We start from the raw sequence: 25,017 nt of genomic DNA, 5'->3' as shown, positions 1-25,017 counted from the left end.
GGAATTATGATGGATACTTGAAAAATTTAGTAGGTCTATTCTTTCAGATGAAATAAGTATTATATTGAAAATATTGTTATATTCTATATAAAGAACTCTAGAAAAAAATAATGGGTAGAATATATTCTGAGCATTGGACATTAATGATGAATGGAGAAAAGTCAAAATATTGTGTTGTTATTTTATAATGGAAAAACTTCACAATATAATATATGAGATTTATAATTTGTTGATAATTTCATGATTTACATGATCTACTTTAGCAATTCAGCAATAAAAATTAATTTGACAAGCGTTGATTGTGTTCTAATTACCAAATGAGCAGCCTCTGGCAAAATCCATCTGTCGTTGATCTTGTGGTCAAGGAAGAAATGATGTTTTATGTTGTTGAGATCCACACGAATATTCCTCAATCCAGGCAATATATTTATCTGCAAAAATGAGTGCAATCAATGTGTCTATTGACTTCTTGAAAATTGCATGACAATCATTCATTCATTTTAAAATAACAAACAAGAGTATAAAGTGTTAATTTATTTAATAAGAATATAAATCTCAGTACCCTTTTAAACTATTTTGTTACAACATGTTTCGGACATTACTGCCATTTTCAAGTCTAATATCGAGGACCGAGCTTCGCTCTGGAGTGCAAAAACATAAAAAATGTATCATGAGAGAAGAAATTATAATAACATTCATACAGAAATGTTCTATCTTATCACAGTAAATTGAGATTATTTCCCAGAGGAGTGCAAAAATTTTCCTCACAAAGGCCCAGTTGCACAAATGCCGGTTAAATGCTAATCCTGATTAACTTCACGTGAACCAAATCAGAGAAGACCATTTCAAAAAGATGGATCTACTGGAATTAATCAGGATTGGAAATAACCCGGCTTTATTGCAACCGGCACTAAGTACCTGATTGAATGATTACAAAAGTTCAACAGCTGGGTCATAATTTTGACACAGTCCCACACACATGAACTCGCTCACTCACTTCCATCACCAAAAGACGACGAAATGATTATTATCAGCTGTTTCTCCAAGGATGAATAATAATTATCCTTTTAATGTCCTTTAGCGAGTTTTTCCAGGGATGGGACTTAGTTCAATCGAATCTTTATATTATAAACCACTATGTTCTGAATTTCGTGAGAATCGTTAGAACCGTTTTCGAGATCCGGTAAAATACAAACATATAAACATCTAAACAGAAGCTGCTCGTTTAATGGTATAGGATATAATTTGAATAATTTAAAAGGGTACTGAGATTTATATTTTTATTTATATTATCAGTAGCCCTAAAGAAAAAAGACAAAAGTGTTGAGTATATAGAGGTGTTGTTGGTTCTGATAGGAAATAAAAATGAGTACAATAAAAAATGAAATCAATAAACAGTTATTCATTGATCTTCTTCTTTAGTTAACATTCTTCTTCTTCTTCTTCATTTGTTGGGCTGGTAGTCAGCAACTCTATATGCCTCTCTGTCATCTGCTATCCTTTTGAGGTCACTGTAGTTGGCACATCTCCTTCTTTAGTTGTTCTATGTACTCCAGTCTTGGCCTTCCTCGCGCATTCCTTCCCTCAGTCATTCCCTCCATTAGAGGGTGAATCAAATGAAAACCTTAAAAGTGTTGTAAAGTTTCGATAAGTTGTAGGATTGATCCGGTAGTTGGCAGGGATGTTCGTTGAAGCTTACAAAATGACTACCAGGTGCGTTAGTAACCTTGCTACACACAATTAGCAGTGAATTCAGTTACAATATGGCCGCCCCATTATCAATAAGCACCGCATTAGATCAGCGATCAGTCATTCGTTTCTTGAGCAGTGAAGGTGTCAAACCAATGGAAATTCATCGCAGGATGACAGTACAGTAATGGTGATTCATGTTTGTCCAGAAACAAACATTGCATCTACCAGATACATGAAAAGGAATGGTGCCATAGCTCATCGCCAAAATCAAAAAATTCCGAACTCAGCGATCAGCGGGAAACTTTTGCTAACTCTCTTCTGTGATGTGAACGGAGTAATTTTGGAGCATTACATTGACAGGGGAATGAGAGAAAACATCAATTCTTATTCAAATATCTTAGAAAATCATCTTCGACCAGAAATCAGGAGTAAACGGCGAGGACTTCTCACTTCAGGTGTGTTGTTACAGCATGACAACGCCCGACCACATACAGCCCGTCTCTCGGTTCAGACTCATCAAATTTGAATGCCTCATTAATCCACCTTATTCTCCAGACATCGCCCCTAGTGACTTTCATGTGCTCGGAAATCGTAATGCAATGGAAAGCAAGCATTTCCAAAGTAATGAAGAAATAAAAACCGCGGTGTACGAGTAGCTACAGGCACATCCAAAAGAATTCTTCAAACATGGTATCCATATGCGCTTCCGAAGCGGTGGAAGACTTGCATAACACTTCAAGGAGACTATCTCAAGAAATGATAAATATAAGTTTCACTTAGTTATCAAAATATATAATAGTTTTAAGGTTTTCAGTTGATTCACCCTTTTTGTTAGTCCTTCTTGTGGAAGGATATTCATTGATAGGAATTCGTAAAAAAAGGAATTTTCTGACGTTCACAGGAACATGTGAGAACTGTACAAATACACAAGATATCCTAATTCAATTATCAAAAATTAGTTAAGGTCATGAAGTATCATTCATGAAGAACTACCGCACCTGCCAAGTTATTTGGATCCCACGATCTTTTGAATGAATGTGAAATCTTAAAAACATATTTCATCACATCGATGTTGAGCTGAACGAAATATTCATTAATTTTTAATCACTCAATGTGATGCCTGAAGATGGCATTTATTTGGCAAACAAAAGCAATTCGCTGTATTGTTGGTCTAAGGAGTGTTGAAAGCTGTAAAAATAGTTTCATCAAGCTTGGAATCATGACTCTCCCTTCAATGTACATTTATTGTAACCTGGTCCATGTTAAAAAAAAACCTAACTCTATTAACAAGACATAGCCATCAGCATGAACATAGAACTAGAAATAGGAATAACCTAATTACCCCATACATCAGACTGCAAAAAACATTCAAAAGCTATAATTATCAACAATACTTATTATTAAATAAATTACCGACAACAATAAAAAAATTACCACAAAAAAAGTTTATACCTACAGTAGCACAATGGCTCAAAAAACAGGCTTTTTATACAATTGACGAATACCTAAGTCATAACGTGAGCATCTGACTGTTTTATATTACAGTATATTTGTATATGTGTACATATGTGTACATGTTTAATGTTATGTATATATGTGTTAGCGGTACGATATATTGTTATTATATGCAATGCTATGTTTTATCTTCACATGACGTTTGTTTATAACATTTGTAATGTTCGATGACAAGAATAAAAATTATTGATTATTGATTATTGAGATAAACGATTCTATTCAGGTCTATGAATGGGCATTATGAATTATTATAGAATATATTTGAAGTATAATGAAGTAACATTATTATATAATGAAGTATCATTCATGAAGAATTGCAGCATCTGCCAAGTTATTTGAATCCCATGATCTTTTGAACAAACAAGGAAACTAAAGAACATACTTCATCACATCGATGTTGAACTGAACGAAATAGTTTGTTATTAATTTTTGATTACTCAATAGACATTCAACTATTCTATTCAGGTCTATGAATGGGCATTATGAATTATTATAGAATATATTATATTATAACCACTCACAACGTTGGCGGATGCAGCTGAAGCCCAGATTTCAGAATGATCCCAGGTAATAAGTTCGCAAAGCGGCTGTGTGCCACGAGATGCTGGAAACTCAATACTAGGATACAGTTTCTTCACATCTGGTAGAAGTCCATTCAAATACATCCTGCAAAATAAAGTTATCTTAAATCAGTATAGGATATATTTTGAAGTATATAAGATTAAAAATATGAAATATAAAAATCTGAAGTCAGTAGGCCTAACCTATATTTTATTATTGTAAATCACACTTCCATTCATACAAAATCCACTTCAATTCCTAGAAATCAAGTAGGATGTTGATTAACCATGTTTGAGTTTAAATAATATTTCATGTACTTTTTTGATTAATTTTTAAATGATTTTAATTTTTTAAATTTTTCATGTACATATTAATTAAATTTTTTCAAGGATTGAACCTATATGAGCCCCAGGTTTGTAAATACGTGATTAGTATCTATAACTGTATTAGTTTTTAGGAACTAACTTTAGTGAGATTCACGTCATTATGTCATGACCTTACCTTTTCCACCGCCTTCAAGAGTAGATAGCTGTGAATTGTTGATTCTTTTTAATAATAATGATCAATCATCTCTCAAATATATTCCACTAGCCGTCAGGCTCACTTCGCTCGACATATCCGTCTAGCCAGAGAGCTCCGCCCCCTGGACCCCCGACTGGATCGCCCAAGAATGAGATCAGCAGGCTCGCTTCGCTCGCCTGCATTTTTCATTTGTAGGGCGATCATAATATGTTAGGACGATCCAGTCGAGGGTCCAGACTAAACGTCTAGCTAAACGGATATGGCGAGCGAAGCGAGCCTGACATCTAGTAATATAATATTCCCAGGAATAGCTCCGATTGAAGTAGCAGTGCCCAATCAATTTTTCCGTGATAAATGCATTTCAATCTTTATCTTGGTGCCAACCTAACAAAGTTAACTCAACTTAATGCCAACCTGACAAAATTATTAATTTAGTTACCAGTTAACAACTGTTTCGAAGAGGTACTCTCCCTAGATTATAGTTCTATATTAACATATAGTATGGACATTTTTCAATTATAATTAAGAGAATAAGAAGAATATAGATGCTAAAAGACGAACTTTAAACCCTTAAAAACCACCCTTACAGTTGAAATATTGCCAAAAGATTTCTTAGTGCGCCACTAAAGGGCCAACTGAACATACCTACCAAATTTGAACGTTTTTGTCCGGTAGATTTTTAGTGCTGCGAGTGAGTCAGTCAGTCAGTCAGTGAGTGAGTGCCATTTCGCTTTTATATATAATAGATTCAACAAGAGAATATCTTTTCATGATATAATAACACATTTCCATTGAGATTAAAATATGCTGGTCTGGTAGTTTATTAGATTTCTACAAAGCCTGCAGTTTGGCAGGTGCGGAGCTAAAAATGGATAGACCTGCCTGCTTTGTCTAATGTCTGACTAGGATAGCAAACCAATGTTCATCAAGTGTTGAATTTATAAAGTGAGACTCACTGGGCCATATGAATAAAACCAAAGCATATGCTCATGAGCATGAGCATGGAGCATAAGGTTTTGCTCATGAGCATTAGGTGAAGCATAAGCAAATGCTCAATATGGCCCACTATGTGTAGTAAAAAATCTCTAAAGTTATCTTGATAGTATCACTCTGAAGTGTCACCACTGCATCCTTTACCTGAAACTTGACATTTCACTGAAATCTTGAATTTGTGCTCGAAGTAAGCATTCATCTTCAAATTGGCAGTGGAAACTTGGAACTTTTGAGAACACTATAGTATAGATTCAATATAGAATAAGATTAATAGCAAACAGTCAACCAAAAGTAGCCAGTAGCTTGGGATTCATCATTGGTGAAGAATAAAGAGATGGTTTTGAGTTGCCAAGGCACCTTTGGGTACGGCTGAATAGGTTCAAGATTGAACAGGGAAGATGCCAGAAAAACATGCACCGTTGGAGCTTTGCTGATTCTCCTCTCTGTGATTCTGGCGAGCTGCAGACTTTTAGTCACATCCCTGAATCAAACCCATTGACTAGTTTCACTTGGGGGCTACGAAGTTTAGACTTATCCCATGACGATGCCATAATTTGGGCTTTGGCTCAATAATCTTGAATGCCAAACGTAAAACTTTGTATAAAAATAAATTATAAAACTGTATTTAATATGCTCTTTACCGTATGATAATTTGTATATCTAGAGTGAAAAGTGCTGTTTTTTCTCCCTGAGGGGAAAGTTTGAAGCCCGAGGCGAAGCCGAGGGCAACAATTTTCCTGAGGGAGAAAAAACATTTTTCACTCGTGATAAACACAACATTTTTCCTCCACCTTTAAAAACGTATGTGACCAAACAATGTGTTACAACATAATCTAAAAAGTCAACAGAAACAGCTGGCTTGTAATCACAGTTCTCCACCGACAGCGCTATCTGTCGGCAAAAGTTGTAACAAAAATGGCCGCCACAACTACAGCTATGCAGAAGTTCCCGTTTCAAATTTGATTAGTTAATAAGGAATATTCGTTGACTGGTATTTTGAATAGCATGGAATATAAAAAATATTTATACATTTTTTTAGTATAGTGATATGAATTTTGTAATAATTTTAGTATACAAACATCATATGTTGATCAAATAAAATTGAGGAAAAATTGTTTTAAATAGATTAATTTTCGTCTACTCCATGGTTGCAGTTGACTTACCTACCTCTTACCTTTCTCTTCTTCTTCATTCTCCTTCTTCTTCGTCTTCTTTTTTCTTCTTGGCCTTTTCCGTCTTTTCTCCTCCCATTCCTTTATTTTTAGTATCCTCTTTATTATTAAGTACCTACTAGTTTTTATTCTGTATTTTTTCAAGAAATTTGTTTTGGATCATTTTTGTTAAATAATATTTTTGAAAAACATTTATATTGCAACTCACACCTGCGCACAGGGTTTCTTTGCAGGTGTAGATTCTTATATATTTTTTTTGTCTTGAAAGTGTTGTATATTTTTTTGAGAATCAATAAATTTGAATTTGAATTTGAATCTGGTTGAGGTATTGAATTTAGTTGGCTCAATGACTGAGTACTCTATATGCTTCCTCATCTGAGCTTAGACCTTCTTACCTATTACAATATAAGTTTTTAAAATAGAGATGCTTCCCATGTTATTTGAATGGAGTCACTTTTCCTCCCTAGGGAGTTTTTTACTACCGAGAGCAAAAAAGTGACACTTTAGTATATTATGTTTCAGGGAGTAAAAAAAGTACTTTAGACAGTAGGTGGAGGAAAAAATATAACATCATACAAGATAATTCGTTTAAATTTGATAGTATTGAAATACAGAATCGATCAAACCAACTCACTTGCCAACAGCCTCCAAGAAGAACCTAGCACCATCCTTGTGGCCACGCAACGTGAGCGGAATGTTGGTGCACCCGTTGCTGGACATCCGCTTGAGGATGGCCTGCAACAGACCATGCGGCGCAATCTCAATGCAGATGGCGTCCTTCTTGATGTGCGCGCTCGCCTCCTCGAACAGAACCGGTTTCAACAGGTTGTTGGTGTGGTACTCGGGGGAGCTCCATTGCGCCAGGCCTCCCTCCCACTCCGCTTCCGGCACCGAACTGCTGATCCATTTCGACGAACGCTTTTTCGGCGCAACTATCACCTAAAACAATTGAAAAGTGTCCGGCTTTATCAACAATCACAGGATACAGAAATTACCAACCTGACAACTAAAAAAGAATTCATGAATCGCCTCAGAAACTGGCTAATAAACAACGAATTTTATAGTATGGCAGAGTTATTCGGGTGTGCTGCCATATCTGTCAATTCATAACCAATTTATTGATTAATTTAATGTTGTTGTTTCTTGTATTGTTGTTTCATGTTGATATTAGTTTTTATGAATGATGATTTGTAAAACAATGTACATGCAAAGAATAATTGATTAAATTAAATCACCTTAAACAATCCAAAAGTTTACGGTTTTAATGTCAAAACATGGTGGAGCGGCTTAGGTACCTAATAATAACTAAAATTATGCATAAAAAGGTTTTTTAAACCGGTTTCTAATATCGTATCCAACCCTATAGTCTGTAAAAAATAAGTTGAGACTTGGCCCTCCATCCGAAAAACTACAGTGTTACCAAAATGTATAGAATTGCAAATTTCTAGTTTAACCAAATTGAAATTATTTAAACTAACCAATTTTTTTAATAATTCAAAAAGGGTACTAAGATTTTTATTTTTCTTTTTATTTATAACTAATTTTCAATTATACGTAGAATATCATCCCCGATATTCCAGTAGTGATGATTAATGAATAAAGTAGAAAATAGTAGTAAAGTAAGAAATAAAATAGGAATACAAGTGTATAAAATCACTAAATATTATTCAAATTTTGTTTAGAGTCCAAACAAAGAATGGAAAGAAACTGAATAGCCTACAGTAGAAAATAGTAGTAAAGTAAGAAATAAAATAGGAATAAGAGTGTATAAAATCACTAAATATTATTAAAATTTTGTTTAGAGTCTGAACAAAGAATGGGAAGAAACTCAATACACTTGAATCTGAACCTCCTTTTCTATTCTTTATGAACACATTCAAATCGAACACTTTCCTATTGCAAATGAATGAATATGGTAATAATTTTAATTCAAGTAACGATTTTAGTGTAAAGTGTATTGAAATTATAGGATGAACAATGCAATACCAATGAGGATGCTGATGTGTATGAAAACTTCAAAGATAATATTGATGAGATAGTAATGTAATGTCAATGATATTGTAAAGAATCGCTGAAAATGTAGGCAAACTGACAATAATTCCATTGAGTTATAGCATGGAGAGACTTTCAAACTCCAATATTTTTGAAAGATTATTGTATTATAATTGACCGAACGAAGTGAGGCATTTCTCTTAATGTTTAAATGTTGATATGTTTATATATTTATATGTTGCGCATTTACAGCGAAACGCAGTAATAGATTTTCATGAAATTTGACAGGTATGTTCCTTTTTAAATTGCGCGTCGACGTATATACAAGGTTTTTGGAAATTTTGCATTTCGAGGATAATATAGAAGGAAAAAGGAGCCTCCTTCATACGCCAATATTAGAGTAAAAATCAGCCTATAGAATTATTCATCATAAATCAGCTGACAAGTGATTACACAGATGTGTGGAGAAGCCAGTCTATTACTGTATTATTTGTAGTTTCAATCAAAGACATTAAAGAGGTATGCATCTTTAAGCTGGGTTTACACCAAAGCTATTAACAAAATGGTTATAACTTAATCCTTATAGATTCTATTAGATTGAACGGAAGTTGACAAACACATATGCTCATATCATGCTTCATCATGTGTATGATATGTTATGTTCAATCTAATATAATCTAAAAGGATTGAGTTATCAACATTTGTTTAATAAATTTGGTCTAATCGCAGCTTTAAGGTCTTTGGTTTCAATATTTTGTTTTGCAGTCATGGTATTATTATGCGTGCCCATCAGTATCAATATTCTCACATTCGAAAAAACTAATTTAATAGGTGAATAAAAATAAACAAATGAACTAAATAATGCTGGAGAAATTATAATATTTTTGATTCTAAAAAAATAATTTTCATCAGATAGAAAGATCATCACGGAACTGTATGTATTATATCATGTGGAATACAAATTCAAACGTGAACTGAGTTTGTTAACATTTAAAACAGTTGACATCTGGTACTTGTGGATGAGAATACTGCGTGAGGTCTACTGTTCACAGAACTACTAGTTTATTATTACAATAAAAAAATATGATATATCGAGCATCAATTTATTATTGTTTTCTTTAGTACATTCATGTTATCTTACAAAAGTGCAGAAAAGCAGCTGATTCATATTTGCAAATTTGCACAGAAAACATATGCTTAAAATATAACCAGAGAACATGTGGCCGTCGTCGTGAAAACACATTGTTTAGACACAAATCGGCATTCAGTTTGTAACCAACAATCTGCCCGCAAAGCTACAAGTATGGATTCCAGCTTTAATCAAGAATTTGAGTATCTGAGCACATCGTTTTCAAATTTGTTAAAAGAAAACCGGGTTCAGCGATACGATCTCTTGGATTCAAAACAGATCAATAACTACGGGTCACTTCAGGTTCTGACGATTGACAATCTGCTTGAACCATTTGTGATTTCAAATCTGATCGCCGAACTCAAGAGCTTTGATTATCGTTTAGAGATTACGGATCTATACAGTTTTAGGCAATCTAAAGATTTTCGAGTTGTGGATGGTGTAGTGTATCCAATGTGCGTGAAAATTCATAAGATTTTTGAAAGTCGAATTAGACAGTTGGTTGAAGTTCTTTTTGATATGAAACTAGATGGGGAGGTATCTATGACTGCATCTGAATACGTACACATTGACTTCCTTCTGACCCACGATGACAGAGAGGAGGATAGAGGAGTGGCATTCATTCTTTATCTAGAAGATTGGAGCAAAAGAGACGGAGGAACTCTAGATTTCCGCCATCACAACGAGATGGGCTGTGCTGAAGATATTTTATTCTCAATTCTACCAGCTGAAAATCGACTGACCCTTTTTTCTGTCAACGAATTGAGTCACCACCAGGTTGCTGAAGTTTTAGCATTTGACAAACCACGCATTGCTATAAGTGGCTGGTTCCACACTGGGAAACCGTCCAACAACCGGACAACTCATCCTGACAGACTACCTCTTTCCCAAAACATTCTCATCAACCACCCAGTATCAACGCTTACTTTCCCAACAGATTACCAATACCTTCAACAAGATATCCATTACTACGTTCAAAACTCCATGTATTTGCATAGAGAGATAGTAAACCATCGTTGCGTCCTCCTGAAGCCATTCTTGAGCAATGACTGCTATGAAGAGGTCCTCACAGAGCTTCAGTCCGATAAGATTGTATGGAAAACGGTTGGTCCAGCTTCCAGAAGAAACTATCAGACTGCACAGATGATGAGGAGGGGAATACCTAACTGCCCAAACACAACCAGACTGTTGAGAAATCTGCAGGGGACAAACTTTTTGAAGCTTCTATCTGTCTTTGTATTAGGAAAACTCGACAATGCGATTGAAGAGGACATAGTTGTATCGGCAGATGTGATCAGAATTGAAGGAGGGGACTATATATTGTTAACAAGTGACATGATAAAGATGAAAAGTAGCATCGACCTGTGGATTTTTTTAAATGTTGACCACATTGATGGAAGTCTAGTAGGAGTTTTAGGATACTCAAAACAGGAAACACATCAGAAAATATCATACACCATCACACCAAAATCAAACAACGCGTATATTGTGGCCCGTTCCAGTGACATGCATCCATACATGACATATATCTCAAAAACCATCAATAACAGATCACACTACGCTATCAAAATCTCTTTCTCCGTCAGTTTTAATACTAAAGAGCTGCACCAAGATCTCAAAAAGCTACCTGTCATTTGCTATGAGAGTGTAGGCAAGATGGCCGCGATTGACAAAATCAACGAATCAATTGAAATACAATTCAAGACCAACAGTTTTTCATCAATGGATATTGAAAACGCTGACGTTATGGATGAGAGCCCAAAGTTCTCTGTTCCAACACCATTGAGGAAGAAAATTCGCATGAGGAGACAGAAAAAGGTACTGAAAAATAAAGTGAAGAAAACAAAATTGATACCAATAACGGCATCAAACACCAGTGAGAAACTAAGACCATTGACGAAAATTGAGTTGAAACAAATACTGAAACCATATACCATTGAGAACAAAGAAGTTGGCAGAATAAGAGCTAGAAGAAGTAGAGGTAATAAGAGGAGGTAGCCGAAAATGCGGAAGTTCACCCAAAACGTCGAAGATTCTGATGGATAAAGGATAAAATCGGCTACATTTTTTAAATCCATATTTTCTATATGTATTGGAATATAATTGTAATGTGTATTAGAGTTGTATTGATTGTAATAGAGTCTATAAAGCTATGTTATTCTTGTAGTTATGTTAAAATATGCTACTAAACTCACTGTTAAACTTTACTATTAAAAATAAATAATGTTTATTCATTTGAGTCTATTGTACATTATCATTGAGTTATGTTGAAGTAGGAGTTGAATAGGTAAGCGGTATGGACAAACGGTATCTGAAATAGCATATCAAATCAAGTCATGGTATATTGCACGGTGTATTCAATCTTCTTCTTCTTCTTCTTTGGCTGTGCCTTATCCCATTTAAATGGGGTCGGCATTCTTTTCTCTTGCCTCTCCACAAAGCCCTATTCAATGCTTCCTCTCTCCTCCAACCACTCTCCCGCAAGTCAGCCGCTATTCTATCTCCATACCTCATCCTAGGTCTACCTCGTCCTCTCACACTATCGAAAACCAAATCCTGCACTCTTCGTCCAACATAATCTTCCTCCCATCCTTGTCTCCTACATTTCCTTTCCCAGTGGTCCAACTTTTACAGTGGCTCTGATCAATTCATTTCTTATTTTATCTCTTCTTCTAACCCCACACATCCATCTCAACATTCTCATCTCAGTCACTTCCATCCTTCGTTCCTGTTTCTTTGAAATGGACCATGTTTCTGTTCCATACAGCATAGCTGGCCTCACAACTGATCTATACACTTTTCCCTTCATTTGACAATTCACTCTCTTATCACAAAGAACACCACTCATTTTTCTCCAGTTCATCCATCCACAATTTATTCTATGCTGCATTTCTACATCAAGCCCTCCATCTCTCTGTATACTTGAACCCAGGTACTTAAAACTTGCAGCTGGTTGGAGTTGGTTTCCTTCAAGCTGTAAGAGTAGCCCATCATTGTTTGCCAATAGCACGGTGAATTCAATAAATTGACAAAATCTAGCATGAACAAAGTAGGCCACTTAATTATTGAAAATTCCATACTATAGCTTTAATGCTCTTATAGAACTTCTAAATTTCAATTTTTTGTCTTTAAAAGTGGGCTTCAAGGTTTTAGTGGAGGAAGCGAATGGACAAAATTTATTAAACTTATAAAAATAAGTATACCATACAAAAAAGTAGCTTATACCTTCTTCTTCTTCTACTATCCATTAAGCACACTTGTGGGATCGAAGGTGTCATTGTCACAATAAGGCCCGGTTGCACAAAAGCCGGTTAAACTTTAAACGTGATTAATTTCACGGAGCCAATCGGAGAAGGCGTTTTTGAAAAGACGGATTTTCTGATTGGTTCTCGTGGAATTAATCATGATTGAAATTTAACCGGCTTTTCTGCAACCGGCACTAAGGGCCGGTTTCCGAGCTCGGGATTTAGGTAAGTTCTACACTTTAAACAGCTGGAGTCAGAAAATCGGCTTTCCGAAACGGGGCGTAGTCGTAGTCATAGTCAAAGTCACGTTTAAATTAAATTTCGAAAAACTAGAAAATTGAACACAAAATAAAATAAAGAGAAAATAGTGTAAAGTTTCAGCTATTTTTAATTATTTAGGAATGTTTCATTTCGTCAAGGAATGTTTTCGTAATTGGAATGTTTCCAATTATTATAGAAATGAGAAAATAAGGATTTACTTTGCTGCAACTATTTACTGCGACTATGCCCCGTTTTGTAAAGCCAATTTTCTGACTCCAGCTGTTTAAAGTCTAGAGCTTGAGGCTGTGCAAAGGCTAAAAATAAACTTACTGGTGATCAATTAATGACAGATACTACATTTTATTAGCCTATTATTAAAGCAATTATTTATTGAAAATAATTATTGAGGGATAATTTGAGGCCAGTTTCAGTTATATTTCTCATAGTTTTTGAATTTGTATATCATCAAGCTATCAAAATAAAAAAGATATCTCAAGAAAACATTTTTTTCCGATCATTGTTTTTTGAGATATGAGCGCCTAAAGTTAACATTTTTGGGACAGAACAGAACATTTCAAATTCGGTGAGAGATAAATCCATGAGATTCAGAGGATAAATTCTTCATGGTATTGTTGATTTAATAAAACAAAAATGTTTCAAAAATATTGATTTTTGAGAAAGTTATTCAATTTACCAAAAATGATCAAAAATAACTCAAAAGTAGTTTTATTAAATCAACAATACCATGAAGAATTTATCCTCTGAATCTCATAAATTTATCTCTTAACAAATTTGAAATGCTCTGTCCCAAAAATTTTAACTTTAGGCGCTCATATCTCAAAAAACAATGATCGGAAAAAAATGTTTTCCTGAGAAAACTTTTTAATTTTGATAACTTGATGATATACGAATACAAAAACTATGAAAAATATCACCAGTAGAAAGTTTATTTTTAGCCTTTGCACAGCCTTAACTAAATCCCGAGCTCGGAAACCCGGCCCTAAGAGTCAAACAACAAAATCAATGATTTATCAAGATGTAAGACTTCTAAAAATATATAAACTAGATTAGATAATAATTGATTATGAAATGCTCATGATCGTTATATTATATAGGAATGGTTGCCAACCTCTTTGAGGTAGTTGAGCAGTGTAGGAGCAGCCGGCGCAATGTACCGGCTGTGGTATGCGATGTTGGCAACATTGACGAGCTTGGCGAACACCTTGCGGTCCTTGAGCTGCTGGATGTATGCCTCCATGTCAGCGGCGGGACCAGACAGCGTGCAGCTACTTGCCGAATTGTGGCAAGCCACCTCGATCGACGCTGGCAGCTCGTCCTTGATCTGCTGGTAGCCCATACCTGCAAAACAGAACAACCCTGTGAGATTGATATAACAGACAACAGAATCTCGCAAAGAATGTACTTTAGAATAGTACTCTATAGAAATGCACAGGAAGGTACAGTAAGCAGTAAGAGTTCCGTAGCTTTGCCTCCGTGACTTTTTTAAACGGCATACAGGCAAGGTATGATTCGCGGGATAATTTACCGAGCGAAGTGAGGTCTAAGATTCAAGTCGACGGTTTGGAATTTCTCTTAATGTTTAAATGTTTTTATGTTGCGCATTTACGGCGAAACGCGGTAATAGATTTTCATGAAATTTGACAGGTATGTTCCTTTTTAAATTGCGCGTCGACGTATATACAAGGTTTTTGGAAATTTTGCATTTCAAGGATTATATAAAAGGAAAAAGGAGCCTCCTCCATACGCCAATATTACCGTAAAAATCAGACTATAGAATTATTCATCATAAATAAGCTGTCTAGTGGACTATAATACTACCCGTTCAAAAACATCGAACATCTTGAAAATTGTATCTTTCCATCAACGTTGTAGACAGTTGCAGCCAGACCTGATAACAGCGCTCACATTCACATTCCGGGACGACACGTCACGGTACGATATAGGACAGAAAGCTCTATGTTTATTTAAGATTTTTTCTAGACATTTTTAATTGATAAATTATTTATTAATTTTTGAGAAAACATAACAACAGGTCAATGTAACTCACTGAGCGCGAGGTCTACTGTTCACAGAGCTACTAGTATTCACGGCTTTGCAAATCATCAGGCTTCAGAGACCCCTAGATCCCTAGATGGAGGAATAATCCTACAGAGCTTCCTTGAAGGATGCTCCCAACACATAAAGATTCTTCACAAAATAATGTCAGCTGAAAGGATGTATTGTGCTAAAAGGATGTAACTCCAAAAAGCTCCTTGTGTATCTTTCCGGATGCAACACGTTGCTTTTTAGAAGATACAAAAGAGCATCTGTTGCTTATGGAAAGATACATTTTCAAAAATGTTCGATGTTTTTGAACGGGTAGTATTTTAGTCTAGTGGCCCTCCATCGAAAGGCAAAGCTACTGGACCCGGACTGTACTCTAGATACATTGGAAACTCGAAATCAAAATTATGGTATTTTAAACCGCACTAAAACTTAATGAGTTGTTTTCCATACCTCATAATATTATGGAGGTCGGAAGAGATCCAAGAAATGATCAACGAAAAACATTGGATTACAGCAATTCAAAATATTAAGTTCGTCGAATTTCCATAACGTCAAGTTTTCAGTTGGTCAAGTTCTCATTTTATCAAGTTCTTAATTTGTCAAGTTTTAAGATCGACAAGTTTTCAGTAGGCTACGACAAGCTTTCAGTTTGCCAAGTTTTCATTTCGTCAAATTTTCAATTAAAATTTACAGATCATCAAATTTTCAACTTGTAAAGTTTTCAGTGTGTCAAGTTTTCATTTCGTCGAGTCTACAGTTTATCAAGTTTTCAGTATGTGAAGTTCTCATTCCATCAAGTATTCAATTCGTCAAGTTTTCAGGTTATCAAATTTCCTTACATCAAAGTTTCAGTTTATCTAATGTTTTTTAATGTGAATAATTATTTTATTTATCAGAAAAACTCATAATACAATACACAAATAAACAATTAAAAGTTAATATTAATGAATCCTTCTGAATAAATTACACATATGCAAAGCTTTAAAGCTTGACCGCATATGGGAGTATCTACAAAAAAAATAATCCTTTTGATAACAGTTCATCACCAATTGAAAAAAAGAATAATAAAAATAAAAGATGACACATTCACTTGATTTTTGCACTACCAGCTACATGAAAATTTAAAAAAATGTCATCCAAACACAAAAAAATTCATGAATTATAAACTATTTTGACATTATATGTTCAAAATTCATCACATTGGGAATTCATCATGTTTTTAGTACAAGTTATCAGTACGTCAATTTCTCATTTTGTCAAATTTTCAGTTCATCAAGTTTAAGAGATAAATTTAGACTGTAGTCACATGTGGAGTGGTGGTACTATCACCTTCGTGAGGAGCTTCATGTTGAATTTGATGAATTTGAAATGACTAAATGACTTAGTGCTGGTTGCTCAAAAGCCGGTTAAATTTTAACCGTGATTAATTCCACGAGAACCACTTTGACTTATCTTGAAATGAGTCAATGCCTTATGACTCATCTTGATGGTATTAAGACAACTAAAAATGTACGTACCAACAGCAGCCATCACGCCCTTGATGAGATTTGTTTCGAGGGAGGCACGCCCCCGGGCATGCGCACACAGAATGGTCTCCTCAACAGTGAAGCAACCATCGGCGTAGGCGCAGCCCAATTCACCCACTGAGTGACCCACGATGCCATCTGGTTTGATGCCCATCGCGTACAGCAGGTCCACCAATCCAATCTGAAAACATTATCATTTTTCCATATAAATGTTTGAAATTGGGACATTGATTTAAAAATCAATTTATTTCGTTTCATGTTATTTATTTCATTCAATTTTCACAATAACAATCAATCCATAAATAATTTCAACTTAAAATAAACAGTAGAAATCAAAATACAAATGTCTAATAAAAATACAAAATACAGGCTTCATGGAGTGTGCTGGAGAGAAAGAAATGAGGAAAAATACCTAGCAAACTATAATTTACTATCTAATAGGCTGGTAGAGGGTCTATAAACGTAAGGAATGAAGGGTGAAGAGGAGCATAACACTGTATTTAATATTTTCAGCAGAAATCCTGAGTCTCACACGTCGATATGGAAGAAACATTTACTGTAGGTCCAGTTTTTAATATCTTGTTTAGTTTTTCTACTAATGAGAAAAACTGTCTGTGAGAAAGTGGTCCGGAATAAGGTTTACTATTTTAGTACTAATGTAGATTAATTGTCTCCTTGAACATTCAATATTGGTGCGATATGTGACATATCTGCTTGCAGAGGGAGTTGAATAGTTATTGACAATTGAGTTTAAAGTAAGAGGAAAATGGGATTTATATCAAGTATTCAATAACGTTTTTTATAGTAAGAGTTTAAAGTAAACTCATTTATTCAATGTTTATTCATTTAAAGAGTTTAAACTCATTTATTCAATGAGTTTAAAGTGAGAGGAAAATTGGATTTATATTAAGTATTCAATGACGTTTTTTATGTATAATTGGCGTATTGTCATTACCTCAAAGTCACTGAAAACCATCTCGGTTGGGTACAATCTGGGTTTATTTAGAATAACTTTAATTACCATTTTTTGCGCTACAAATAATTAATCAATAAGACAGTTGAAACAACCCCCTAAACAGCTATGCTATACTGCAGGATTGATTCAACTGGGTTATGATACACCATTTCCAAATACTTCTTATTTAGAATTCTGTGTATCTGATAGAATTTAAATATAAAGAAAAATAAAAATCTCAGTACCCTTTTTGAATTATTTTATCACAACATGTTTCAACATTGATGCCATATTCAAGTGATATGAAGTAAATAAATAAATACTGCTGGAAGATTCTTATTTTTGATCATATGTTAGTGTATTCATATGATTTTTATGAACTAGGACTGCAAATTTAAATCCAAAATTTACAATTCTAGTTCATAAAATCATATGAATACACTAACATATGATCAAAAATAAGAATCTTCCAGCAGTATTTATTTATTTACTTCATATCACTTGAAAATGGCATCAATGTTGAAACATGTTGTGATAAAATATTTAAAAAAAGGGTACTGAGATTTTTCTTTTTCTTTATATTTATATTACAAGTAGCCCTAAACAGAAAAGAGACTGATAGAATTATTTTGTAAGATGAATATTTTTTGTGTAGTTGAGAAGTTGATATTGTGGTAATTATTCATATTGAATGAAAAAGACTAAGAAATTGTCAAAAGCCACAGATTTATTGATACTTAGAAAGACCGGTTTCGGTTATTACACCATTGTCAATCTCTGATAAACTCAGAGATTGTTTATCAATTGATTCTTAGTCTTTTTCATTCAATATGATGAATATCTAATTTTTTTACCGTGGAACTTTATATGTTATGAACAAAATCAAAACAAGGATAGAGAGAGTTAAATTAATCCAAGAATTAATCAATTTGTATTAATCCAGAATTAATCCAAAACTGTTTCTCTCCCGAATTAAATATGCCTAAAGTGTAAATGAGTTATAATATTGATCATTATTAACAAGAATAAATTTTGATATAATACTAATATTTTCACCTGAACAGCAGCGATTCCAACAAAACAGTTGAGAACGTTTTCGAGGACGGCTGGATCGTCACTGGAGAGGATGTTGATGAGGTCGATGCCCTTCGGCTTAAGAGCTGCCTGGCATTTGTGCATGGCTGCAGCGAAAACGGGGAACTGCAACAGAGATCGACCCATCGCCGACCACTGTGATCCCATGCCCGAGAAAATGAACCAGATTGGTCGTTGCTTTCCACCGCCAACTTCCTACATAAACAAAAAATACATGAGTCCAATTATAATAATTATTATTACTTCTAGTTTTTCGGATTGGTTTCTATGGTTTTGCAGATTTGACGCCAAGTGATATCGGTATGATTTTGATTTGATTATAGTGAGGTCCACGTTATAATGACAGTGAATAAAGATAAAAGAATAGCGTTGCCGATTCTCTGCCTCAATTAATTATATTTCTACATTGTCAAAAACATATTTGGCAATGTTGCGGAGCTAGAAAAGGATAGTGCTACCTGCTTTTTCGAATGATAGACAAGGATAGCAACACCAATGTTAATCAAATACTGTCATTATAATGTGGACCTCACTATAGAATCTTTTTATTGCTCCTCAAGTTTGCATGAAATGGATACCAAATTAAAATTATATTATAATTCGAACAACAAAGCCCAAGAGATTATAATATCTGTATGGGAAAACAGAAATTACAAAATAACTATTTATTGACCTCAAAGGTTCTGATTTTTGACAAACGAGGTATTAAAGTGAGGTCGACGTTATAATTCGATTGATATTGGTGTTGCTGTCCTTGTCTATCTTCCAACAAAGCAGATAGCGCTATCCTTTTCCAGCTCGGCAACGTTGCCAGATAGTTTTTCAACAATCTAAAAATGCAATTTATTAAAAGAATATTAAATCTCTATTATCAAAATGCATTATTGAACAATATTTTTTCTTGACAAATCAAATATAATTTTTTGACAATTTTTAACAAGAGTATGAATAGTTGATATTCATCAGATTTACCGGTATCAGCTATATTCTGTAGAAGGCAGTGGCAAGGCAGAAAATTGGCAACGCTGTTCTTCTATCTTTCTCGACTGACATTTTAATGTGGACCTTACCATAGAAATTAGACTAAAGCCCTCTATGATACGTCCAGTAATTCTGTTAATTATTTTGAATGAATTATTATTTGTATTGTCTTATCTTGAATTAATTAGATGACTTAATATTGTCAAAATGCCGAAACCGCCAATTTATTAAAACAATTTGAGATACTGGATTCGGTTGTGGCATCAATATCTTTCAAGTTAGTTGTACTTGATTTTTAATGAAAAGGAAATGATTTAGAGTGAAAAAATATGTAGGTATTATTACTGCATCAAAAAAATTCTACATATATGAGCTCAATGAGGGTTGAAATCTCATACATACCATAGAATTCCTTTGGGAATTTTCTGTTTTCGGCAAAACTGTATATCCTCGGAAGAGATGCCCCTGTATGTCTTTACTGAAAACATCGTTCGCCAGATAGAAGTATTCTTCATCGAGGGGGCCACTTTCTACCTGAAAATTGAATATTAAAATCCATTTATTTTCTCATTTCTAGTATGTAAATTATAAGACAAATATAATAGTGCAGCAACTCCATGAAAGTTTAAAATCCTAAACAGTCTCCACTAGGACTACTAATCTTGACTCCTCATGAATTCTTGCCAACAGCTGATTCCACAAGTTTGGTAGATCATCTATGGAAAGATTCACGTTATAAAATCAACACCTGATTCACAATGGTTTGCTAATTTGTCTGTCATTAGACAAAGCAGACAGCTCTATCCTTTTCCATCTCTGCAAAATCGTTGCCAAATTGCTTTTAGATAATGTATTAAAAATATAATGAACTACCAAAATATGCCATTTCAATTATGAGAATTTATTACTAAATCATGTAAATAGATTATCCAGAAGTGCTTGAAAGTGTCCAGTAACGAATCGAGTTTATACTACACCATGATTGATAATAATTAATCTACAGAATCACTCAATACTAATCGAATACGGTATGACAAAAATGTAATTAATGAGGTGGAAATAAAATTTCACTTCATCTGTAATTTATCATAAATGTGAGATCATCATAAAATGCTTGTAGCGAGTTGCCTTTGTGAATAAATAAAATTATTACGGTGTTGTGAATCCATTTCCCTTTTCACTATTAATTTTAAGTTCGAATTAGTAACTACTTTTGAATTGGGAACACATTCTTTTTAGTGTTGTGACAACATGTTGTTGGTCATCAACGTTTTAACTTGTTGTTGTTGATCTGAGTGACCAGTCTTCAGTCTTTTACTCAGTCTGAAAATGTATTAAAAATGTATTTACTCAGTCTGTTGTTTTTACCTGAATTGTATTTGCAAATGAATAAATAAATGAATGGAAATAACCAATGTTGAAACGTCGTAGCTGCTAGAAAGTAAGTGTTTCCACTTACTAAGTTTTTTTTTTTAATTCGAAGTTAGAATTCGAAATAAAATGATGTTAAAAGATTATTGATGAGATACAGACCATGTCAAAAATCTTGTTCATGCCAAATTCATCTCTCGCAGAAGCCATGAACAGTCTAGGCACTCCATCCTTGAAGTTATTCTGTATATCGGCTCTCACTTTTCGTTTGGGATTTTTCTTGAGTATGACATGAGACACCGAGCCAGTCAAAGACATGGAGTTCACAGCCACGTAGTCTCCTTCCAAGGGTGTGGCCTCGGTTACAACCTGATTGCAGATAAAAAGGGAAAAATAAGATTAGTTTCAGTCAACTAAGAGGGAAAATGGGAATAATTATAGAGTATTAAATAAAACAATTACTGAATAAAACAAGTTGAGGCTTGGACAAGATATCCGTGTTGCCAAATTGTGCGAAATATAAACTTTTCCACGCAAGGAGACATGTTATATTCGAATTGGCAACTCTGCATCGACTGTGTTGTCAAATTTAATATATATCCAGTAATGCAAATTCATGCACAGTCCATGAATTAAATATGGGCGCTTGCATGAAAAAATTGAAATCTCACATGTTAGGATGTTTTCGATTTTTTCTGTTATATTGTTACATGAATGTGATAGCATGAACAAAACTGTAAGTTTTAATACAATAAGTAAGTTTTAATTGTAAGTAAAATTCGAAGTCCATGAATTTTGAAGCTTACTGCATTTAATTGTCTCAAAAATGTGTTTAGTTTTGGAATGAAATGAATGAGAAGAAGAATTTTTTCATTTCATTTTAAAACTCAACACACTTTAGACGTCTCAAAAATGGGTTCAGTTTTGAAATGAAATGAATGAAAAGAATGATTTTTTCATTTCATTTCAAAACTCAACACATTTTTGAGACAATTAAATTTACTGCATTTAACAAATTTACTGCAAAATTCGAAGTCCATGAATTTTGAAGCTTACTGCATTTAATCGTCTTAAAAATGTGTTTAGTTTTGAAATGAAATGAATGAAAAGAATAATTTTTCATTTCATTTCAAAACTCAACACATTTTTGAGATAATTAAATGCAGTAAGCTTCAAAATTCATGGACTTCGAATTCAGGAGATTAGTGAACTTTAAAAAATTATTGAGGAAAGGAGTATTTTAACATTAAATGTACCTAAGCCTCAATCAAAATTACTTCCACATCAATCAGTAAATTATAAACAGTTTCAAAGAGTATCCAATTTCAGTGTAGCAAGTTGGTACAGAAATAGCAATCAAGATGTATAATTCAATTTTTCTCGAAGCTACAAACATAAATTAATGTTAGGTACATTCAAATTCTTCTTCTTAAAATAGGCTTGCTACCTATTCTCTTTTTTCAATTAGTCTATTTTTTATTATTTCTTCAGTCTTTTTTTCTATTTTCTATTGTGTCTTGTATTATTTTCTATTTATAATGTTTCTTCCAAACTATTTTTATTGATATTTTTCGTTTTTCTTTCTTACTAATTTAGTTTCAGTTTGTGTAAACAATTGATTTTCAATGAGGCTTGTTTTGGCATAAAGCTGTAAGCCTCTATATGTTGTTGTAATTTTTCTATTGATGTAAATAAATAAATAAATTACACACGACTTACCTTCATCTTTTGCTCAACCAGGGAAGGTATTTTCGGGGTGGGAGAAGAATAGTTTAGATTGAGAAGTTGGCAAGTTAGTTTGGCAATCGGTATTAAAAATATAAGACATACAAGAGGTAGAATTCAATTTGTCTTGAAGCAACAAACGTGAAATACTCGTGACTTACCTTCATCCTTTGTTCAATGAGAACATTTTCGGGTTAGGAGAAGAATAGTTTAGATTGGGAAGTTGGCATGTTGGTATTAAAAACAATCGTCAATCAATCAGAAGGGGAAATTTTATTTTTCTGAAGCAACAAACGTGAAATACCTGTCACTCATCTTTATTCATTGCTCGTTTGCTCGACCAGTGCAGGTTGGGAGAAGTATAATTTAGATTGAGAAGTTGGCAACTTAGTTTGGCAATTGGTATTAAAAACATAAGGCATACAAGAGGTGGAATTCAATTTTTCTCGAATCAACAAACCCTGAAATACCTGTGACTCACCTTCATTCTTTGCTCGACCAGTGCAGGTATTTTCTGGTTAGGAGAAGACTACTTTAGATTGAGAAGTTGGCAACTTAGTTTGGCAATTGGTATTAAAAACATAAGGCATACAAGAGGTGGAATTCAATTTTTCTCCAATCAACAAACCCTGAAATACCTGTGACTCACCTTCATTCTTTGCTCGACCAGTGCAGGTATTTTCTGGTTAGGAGAAGACTAATTTAGATTGAGAAGTTGGCAACTTAGTTTGGCAATTGGTATTAAAAACATAAGGCATACAAGAGGTGGAATTCAATTTTTCTCGAATCAACAAACCCTGAAATACCTGTGACTCACCTTCATTCTTTGCTCGACCAGAGCAGGTATTTTCGGGTTAGGAGACGAATAGTTGAGATTGGGAAGTTGGCATGTTGGTATTAAAAACATAAGGCATACAAGAGGTGGAATTCAATTTTTCTTGAAGCAACGGAAGGTGGAATACAAGTGACTCACCTTCATTCTTTGCTCGACCAGTGCAGGTTGGGAGAAGAATACTTCAGATTGAGAAGTTGGCAACTTAGTTTGGCAATTGGTATTAAAAACATAAGGCATACAAGAGGTGGAATTCAATTTTTCTCGAAGCAACAAACCCTGAAATACCTGTGACTCACCTTCATCCTTTGTTCAACCAGAGCAGGTATTTTCGGGTTAGGAGAAGAATACTTTAGATTGAAAAGTTGGCAACTTAGTTTGGCAATTGGTATTAAAAACATAAGACATACAAAAGGTAGAATTCAATTTTTCTTGAAGCAACGGAAGGTGGAATACAAGTGACTCACCTTCATTCTTTGCTCGACCAGGGCAGGTATTTTCGGGTTAGGAGACGAATAGTTGAGATTGGGAGGTATGATGTCGTGATCCATAGCAATCAATGCCTTGACAATTGCAACCAGACAAGAAGATGCCTCAGTGTGCCCGATGTTACTTTTTATCGACCCAATTAGCAGAGGGTCTTTGCGGTTCTTGCACAAAACCTCATCACAGACATTCAATTCGTATGCGTCAACAGCCTGAAAAAATCACAGAAAATGTAACAAATGAATTCGATTAGATAACTGATCGATTCAGACTGAATCGACTGGCATTGCAATAGTTGTAGTTTTGGAAATATATAGAAAATATGAAGATATCCTTTCAATTTGACATAATTATTTTCCGAGATGACTATGTCAAAACATTGATGTATTGCAGTGGTTCTCAAAGTGTGGGGCGCGATGAATGATCAGGGGGGGGGGCGCAAAGCTTGGTTGGAAAATGTTTTTAATTTACTTCTAAAATAATTACGATAAGCAATCTTTCTGTTTTTAAAATTACATGTGAGTAATTTTTACTCATAAAATATTTATATCAACCGTATTGTCAGATTCAAATTCTCAATCAATAAGTGCTACATCAACATGATAGAAAAAACCCTCATTGATCTCCAAGGTGACTTTGTGCTTAAAATGAAGTTTGAAGAATATTCTCTCACATCCTTCTGGATTGGTGTGCAAAAGGAACACCCAATTTTGAGTAAAAAGGCATTGAAGATATTGACTCCATTAAATTTGCTACAATATATCTGTGTGAAACTGGGTTTTCTGCTCTAGCTGCCATGAAAAGTGAATAAAGACCAAGACTGGATGTGACCCAGGAACTTAGAGAAGTGTTATCGGAGCTGACACCTCGTTTCAACAAAATCTGTGCAAAAAAATA

At 34.2% G+C, this 25,017-nt stretch overlaps 2 protein-coding genes across 5 annotated transcripts in view; one reads left to right on the top strand and one right to left on the bottom strand.

Moving 5' to 3' along the window:
• LOC111046194 (fatty acid synthase) overlaps nucleotides 1-25,017 on the bottom strand; it is a 75,067-nt gene that overhangs the window by 35,449 nt on the left and 14,601 nt on the right. Inside the window, exons 7-15 of one of the 4 annotated variants that reach the window (XM_039433839.1) lie at nucleotides 24,102-24,332; nucleotides 21,240-21,446; nucleotides 20,109-20,240; nucleotides 18,687-18,920; nucleotides 16,667-16,856; nucleotides 14,212-14,441; nucleotides 7,090-7,394; nucleotides 3,729-3,873; nucleotides 315-431 (exon numbers count right to left, since the gene is read on the bottom strand). In XM_039433839.1, the coding sequence (XP_039289773.1) occupies nucleotides 315-431; nucleotides 3,729-3,873; nucleotides 7,090-7,394; nucleotides 14,212-14,441; nucleotides 16,667-16,856; nucleotides 18,687-18,920; nucleotides 20,109-20,240; nucleotides 21,240-21,446; nucleotides 24,102-24,332 (1,791 nt within the window). Of the gene's footprint in view, nucleotides 1-314; nucleotides 432-3,728; nucleotides 3,874-7,089; nucleotides 7,395-14,211; nucleotides 14,442-16,666; nucleotides 16,857-18,686; nucleotides 18,921-20,108; nucleotides 20,241-21,239; nucleotides 21,447-23,283; nucleotides 23,316-23,619; nucleotides 23,678-23,933; nucleotides 23,981-24,101; nucleotides 24,333-25,017 lie in introns of those variants that run through there. The other 3 variants (XM_039433841.1, XM_039433840.1, XM_039433842.1) reach the window with 3 other exon arrangements.
• Nucleotides 9,627-11,855, top strand: LOC111046196 (prolyl 3-hydroxylase OGFOD1-like). The gene has a single exon (XM_022331693.2). It carries the CDS (start codon nucleotides 9,751-9,753, stop codon nucleotides 11,572-11,574), a length of 1,824 nt encoding a protein of 607 aa, XP_022187385.2. The 5' UTR covers nucleotides 9,627-9,750; the 3' UTR covers nucleotides 11,575-11,855.

The sequence above is a fragment of the Nilaparvata lugens genome, chromosome 8 (genome assembly GCF_014356525.2).
Source record: "Nilaparvata lugens isolate BPH chromosome 8, ASM1435652v1, whole genome shotgun sequence".
Taxonomy (NCBI): Eukaryota; Metazoa; Arthropoda; class Insecta; order Hemiptera; family Delphacidae; genus Nilaparvata; species Nilaparvata lugens.
The sequence above is the reverse complement of the archived record's forward strand: the minus strand, read 5'-3'. Positions and strand labels throughout refer to the sequence as shown.

Excerpts from the sequence above, each read along its gene's own strand:
- LOC111046196 (XM_022331693.2), top strand. The coding sequence starts at position 9,751 with ATGGATTCCAGCTTTAATCAAGAATTTGAGTATCTGAGCACATCGTTT.